The 2,930-nt window shown below is 54.5% G+C and overlaps 2 protein-coding genes across 2 annotated transcripts in view; one reads left to right on the top strand and one right to left on the bottom strand.

The window, feature by feature from the left end:
• Nucleotides 1–2,366, top strand: part of PTSG_09147 (uncharacterized protein) — a gene marked incomplete at its 5' end in the record, with an annotated part of 3,131 nt that extends 765 nt beyond the window's left edge. The window contains 6 exons of the mRNA XM_004989344.1: nt 233–330; nt 529–614; nt 954–1,046; nt 1,312–1,410; nt 1,608–1,697; nt 1,975–2,366. Coding sequence (XP_004989401.1) covers nt 233–330; nt 529–614; nt 954–1,046; nt 1,312–1,410; nt 1,608–1,697; nt 1,975–2,103 — 595 coding nt within the window. The 3' untranslated portion in view covers nt 2,104–2,366. The remainder of the gene's footprint in view (nt 1–232; nt 331–528; nt 615–953; nt 1,047–1,311; nt 1,411–1,607; nt 1,698–1,974) is intronic.
• A 108-nt stretch (nt 2,367–2,474) lies between these two features.
• The window catches only part of PTSG_09146 (uncharacterized protein), a gene marked incomplete at its 3' end in the record, with an annotated part of 2,834 nt that continues 2,378 nt past the window's right edge, over nt 2,475–2,930 (bottom strand). The window contains exons 6-7 of the mRNA XM_004989343.1: nt 2,708–2,809; nt 2,475–2,528 (exon numbers count right to left, since the gene is read on the bottom strand). Of these exons, the coding sequence (XP_004989400.1) occupies nt 2,475–2,528; nt 2,708–2,809 (156 nt within the window). The remainder of the gene's footprint in view (nt 2,529–2,707; nt 2,810–2,930) is intronic.

The raw sequence follows: 2,930 nt of genomic DNA, 5'->3' as shown, positions 1-2,930 counted from the left end.
GTCGTGTCGTGTGTGTGTGTGTGTGTGTGTGTGTGTGTGTGTGTGTGTGTGTGTGTGTGTGTGTGTGTGTGCGTGTGTGTGTGTAGGAGGGGGCGTATCTGTGAGCTGGGTGTCCTTGCTTGTATCACAATGGCGCCCCAACCAAGGAACGTTCGCGTAAGTAAGTTCACACACAAACACACACACACACAAATAAACACACACGCACACACAAACACACCACGCGTGTCAGGTCACTGCAGGCGTCGCTTGACGGCGCGTCTGAGGAGATGGAGGGCGTGAAGCAGGAGCTGGCGGCGGCCGTGGCAGCCAGGGGCGACGCGCAGGAGGGTGGGGCGGTGCTGTGTGTGTGTGTGTGATGTGTGTGTGATGTGTGTGCGTATGTGTGGAGGATTCGTTTGACTGACGTGCGTGTGGTACGGCGTGTTTTGTGTGCAATCTTTTTTACTCACTCACACACGCGCGCGCTCACACGCTCACACGCTTACACTCGCACACGCGCACGCCTGGGTGGTTGCCATGTTGCAGCGCTTGTGTGTTCAAAGGAGCGGGTGGCGGAGGAGATGAAGAGTAACGAGCAGTTGACGACACGCATCAAAGAACTGGAAGCACAGGTGGGCTACTTTTTCTTGGGGGGGGGGAGGTGGTGGTGCTTTGTTGGTGCGTGTGTGTGTTTGTTGTTGTATCGTTGACGCTTCCTGTGCAGAATGCGAAACGACAGCCTCAGCGCAGCTGGAACCCCGTGTGTGTATACGCAAACACACACACACACACATACGCACACACACACATGCACCATACATACAAGCCATCTCACACATGCACCATACATACAAACCACCTCACACACACGCAGCATCTCTCACACATGTGCGCCACTGCCGGCAACCACACCTCGTGCCTCATCATCACCGCCATGCCCCACCCCCCTTCACATTCCCCGTCCATCACAGGTTACTGCGCGTGATGCCGCTGTCTCTGAATGGCGGCGGCGCTGCGAAGAGGAAGAGAAGACGGCAGCCAGGCTCAGGCAGGAGCTGAAGGAGGTGGGCATGTGATGTGTGTTTCGTGGCGGTGGGGTGGGGTGGGGGTTATTAATTGTCAGGAGCTTCTTGTGGATCTCTTGACGTGTGGTTTGTTCAACCTGCTGTCCCAGCTGCTGTTGCGAGCACAGCCGAATATGCACGCACGTACCGTATCTTCCACGCATGCGTGCACACACACACATAAATATATATATACACATATAAACACACATATAAACACACACTGCAACACACATCACGTCACTTCCTCCCTCCTCGGCACCAGGCGCGGGCTGACGCTGCGCAATTGCGACGGGCGGACGAACGGTGGACGCAGCGATTGCAGGAGGAGAAGAGGAGACGCGAGGCTGTCATCAGGGACATGGTGCGTTGCGTTGCTCTGTGTGTGTGTGTGTGTGTGTGTGTGTGTGTGTGTGTGTGTGTGTGTGTGTGTGATGAGAACGTAACAGCGCATGAAACGACCAAATACTGTCACAGCAACAGTCCATCACTACCATCATCGCCACCATTCATCAACCAACCGACCAACTGTTCATCAACCACCACGACCTTCGTTGCCAGGAGTCGCGCCACGCCTCGGCGGTGGCGGCGCTGCGGTCGGAGATGGACACAGAGCGCCAGACACTCAACCAGCGGCTCGCTGCCGAGGAGGTGCAATGTGGTGGCGGTGGTGACGTGTGTATGTTTGGGTGTGTGTGTCTGTGTGTCTGTCTGTGCCTGTGTGTATGTGTATCTGTCTGTCTGTCTGTCTGTCTGTACCTGTGTGTGTGTGTGTCTGTGTGTAATTGCTTGCTTGTGGAAGAGAGGGCGAAAGGAAGACAAAATGCACATCGGCACAGCAAGGTGGATGTCGTTGAAAGACCCGTGGGATGCTGTGTGCTCTGCCCCTCATCACGTCACGTCACGTCACATCACGTCACCTCTGCAGGCGCGGGTGGCGAGCGCACGACGCGATGTCGACGATTTGATCCGCGGATTCGCACGAACGCACACATACACGCGCACACACGCTGCACACCCACAAACGCACGCGCAAGCACGCCCACCCCAGGCATGACCCCGTCCGTGTGCACGCCTTGATGTTCACATTTTCTGCTTGTACATATTATGCAAACACTTTCGTTGTACATGACAATGTCGCGCTTGCATTGCTGCTCTCTGGTGTGTCCCCACGTTCTTTCTCATTCCTCTTCTTTTTCCGCGCTCACCCATCTTGTTCTCATCTTCATCGCGGTTTTCAGTCCCTTGTTCATGCCACCCTCCACGACACCAACACCACATGCGTACCGATTGCTGCGTTTATCGTTTTGTCTCCGCAAATGCTGCAAGTGGAATCGAGCGAATGCAACACATGCAAAGCACAGGCAGTCAAATTAGACACGAGAGAGAAAGAGAGTGAGTGAGTGTGTGTGTGTGTGTGTGTGTGTGTCATGAGAGGTGCGGGGAGATGAATTTGTTCATGGAAAAGGCGGTCATTTCGTCCTGTCACGCACAACAGAGTTGGGAGAACGTTTGGCAAGTCGTGAGCAAACGGGATGGATGAATGGGCGCATGTAAACACACACACACACACACACACAAAAAAAAAAAAAAAAAACACACGAACACACACACACACACACACATGGCCACAAGACGACAACGAAAGACTGGCTTCGCACCGGAAAGACGGCCTTCATCTTGTCGTCGCAGAGAATTCGTCTTCCGTCCCGTGGATCCTGCAGCCCATTCTCCTTAATGTACGCCCACAACAACTTCACAACCTGCACAAACGCAGACATTGGGGAGGCAGTGGGATGGTGGTGGTGGTGGTGGTGGTGGTGAGTGAGAGTGAAGGAGCGCCACATTTCAACCGGAATGGTGGTGTATCTCCACACTAGCATG

Source organism: Salpingoeca rosetta (assembly GCF_000188695.1).
Source record: "Salpingoeca rosetta unplaced genomic scaffold supercont1.29, whole genome shotgun sequence".
NCBI lineage: Eukaryota > Choanoflagellata > Craspedida > Salpingoecidae > Salpingoeca > Salpingoeca rosetta.
This window is presented reverse-complemented; position numbering and strand designations above follow the sequence as displayed.